General features: G+C 34.4%; 1 protein-coding gene across 1 annotated transcript in view; it reads right to left on the bottom strand.

Moving 5' to 3' along the window:
- slc24a4b (solute carrier family 24 member 4b) overlaps nucleotides 1–2,500 on the bottom strand; it is an 85,926-nt gene that overhangs the window by 83,219 nt on the left and 207 nt on the right. The window contains exon 1 of the mRNA XM_056445419.1: nucleotides 2,444–2,500. This exon is cut by the window's right edge and continues 207 nt beyond it. Coding sequence (XP_056301394.1) covers nucleotides 2,444–2,500 — 57 coding nt within the window. The remainder of the gene's footprint in view (nucleotides 1–2,443) is intronic.

The raw sequence follows: 2,500 nt of genomic DNA, 5'->3' as shown, positions 1-2,500 counted from the left end.
GTTCTCTTCATTTATTGGGTTGTACTGTGCTCAAATTGATTCGTTTACTCAAATAGATTAAAGTTTGCAGAAATGGTTTGTTGCAATCGGTTTCCTCAAATGGTTTGAGTTGCTTTAACTTTTTGGGTTTTACCAACACAATCTCACGGCAATTCGTAACTTTTTGATTTAGTGGCTAATTCGTATGAATTCGTACGATCTAATTCGTACATTTTCGTACGATTTGCTCATCCCCCAATGATGGTTGGGTTTAGGGGTGGGGTTAGGTGCCACGCCTCCTTTTTAAAATCGTACAATTTCGTACGACTGAACTCGTATGAATTCATATGAATTAGCCACTAAACTGACAAAACGTAAAATACTTACGTTTTCTCGTGAGATCAGGCTGGTTTTACAGTGTACATTTTAAGTTCCAGACATAATTTTTGTATCCATTTAATATAGATCAGCTATGAAGTGCGTGTTTGTATTATCAATATTTAAGAGTGCTGGTGAAATGGATATAACCACGACACGGAGAGGTTTTTACAAAACTATTGCGTTAGAGCTTAAGTAAACGTTATAGCCTAAAACAACATTACTTATGCATATTAATTCAGCCATTCTGTGTCAGTTAAATCAGTTGACTGTTGAAATTCAAAATTTTTAACCCAACTGGTTGAGTTATAATTAAATAACCAAAGAAAGGTTAAAAATAACGCAACAAAGCATTCAACCCAACCGGTTAAGTTAGTGATAAATAACCCAAAAAAGGTTAAAAACAACCCAACAAAGCACCAAATATTTTTAACTCAATCATTGGGTTAAATAAATAACCCAACATTTTTTAAAATGTAAAGAGTTAATTAAATACATCATTACTTCAACTTAAATGGAAGTTCATAGTACTCATTAGAATTAGTTTTTAAACTTAAATGGTTTGAGGCAATCAGTTTCCTCAAACAGTTTGAGTTGCCTTAACTTATTGGGTTTTACAGTACTTAGTTGGTTTGAGTTCTCTTCATTTATTGGGTTGTACTGTGCTCAAATTGCTTCGTTTACTTAAATGCTTCGTTTACTTAAGTTTGCAGAAATGGTTTGTTGCAATCGGTTTCCTCAAATGGTTTGAGTTGCTTTAACTTTTTGGGTTTTACCAACACAAACTCACGGCAATTCGTAACTTTTTGATTTAGTGGCTAATTCGTATGAATTCGTACGATTTGCTCATCCCCCAATGACGGTTGGGTTTAGGGGTGGGGTTAGGTGCCACGCCTCCTTTTTAAAATCGTACAATTTCGTATGACTGAACTCGTACGAATTCGTATGAATTAGCCACTAAACTGACAAAACGTAAAATACTTACGTTTTCTCGTGAGATCAGGCTGGTTTTACAGTGTACATTTTAAGTTCCAGACATAATTTTTGTATCCATTTAATATAGATCAGCTATGAAGTGCGTGTTTGTATTATCAATAATTAAGAGTGCTGTGAAACGGATATAACCACGACACGGAGAGGTTTTTACAAAACTATTGCGTTAGAGCTTAAGTAAACGTTATAGCCTAAAACAACATTACTTATGCATATTAATTCAGCCGTTCTGTGTCAGTTAAATCAGTTGACTGTTGAAATTCAACATTTTTAACCCAACTGGTTGAGTTATTAAATAAATAACCAAAGAAAGGTTAAAAATAACGCAACAAAGCATTCAACCCAACCGGTTAAGTTAGTGATAAATAACCCAAAAAAGGTTAAAAACAACCCAACAAAGCACCAAATATTTTTAACTCAACCATTGGGTTAAATAAAAAACTCAACATTTTTAAGAGTACATTAATGAAAACAAATTGAAGGGTGAGTAAACTATAGCACACTTTTCATTTCTGTGTGAACTACCCCTTTAATGAATTTAAATAAATATTAAAAAACATAATTTCAACAAATGTCAGTCGATCAGCCCAGTTTAAATCTCTTCAATATTACTAATAATTATCTGAATCTCACTAGAACGATAAGGCCAAATCACGTCAGTTGTCAATTTTGTGTTTTTCATCATTTCTGCATGAACGTGATTTTTATGCAGAAATATGAATATCTTAACGCTTTAAATAAATAAAAATAATACTAATATCAATAATTCAATTAAAAGATTTGACGGGTGAGTATATGATAGCACAATTTTAATTTCTGTGTGAACTATCCCTTTAAATAAATCATTTTAAATCATTTGTAGTCAGTTTAAATCTCATCACTTCAACAACAACAACAACAACAACAAATGTTCCTTGAGACTAATGTTTTTCTGAATCTCACTAGACCGATAAGGGCAAATCACTGATCCCTACAGCTATACACATCTGTCTCTGTCACCTGCAAAGTCAAATCCCCTCCCTCCATCAATTCCTTCTGCCCAGTAAAAGCCCACCCTGCGACTGCTGGTCTGGTGTTCGGTGCACGGACTCACCTGTCCCGGTCAGGATGGTGGACATGCCCCACGCCACGAGCAGGACACTGCAGACCA

The sequence above is a fragment of the Danio aesculapii genome, chromosome 20 (assembly GCF_903798145.1).
Source record: "Danio aesculapii chromosome 20, fDanAes4.1, whole genome shotgun sequence".
In the NCBI taxonomy this organism is placed as follows: Eukaryota; Metazoa; Chordata; class Actinopteri; order Cypriniformes; family Danionidae; genus Danio; species Danio aesculapii.
Note: the sequence above shows the minus strand (reverse complement) of the source record. Positions and strands in the feature narration are given on the sequence as shown.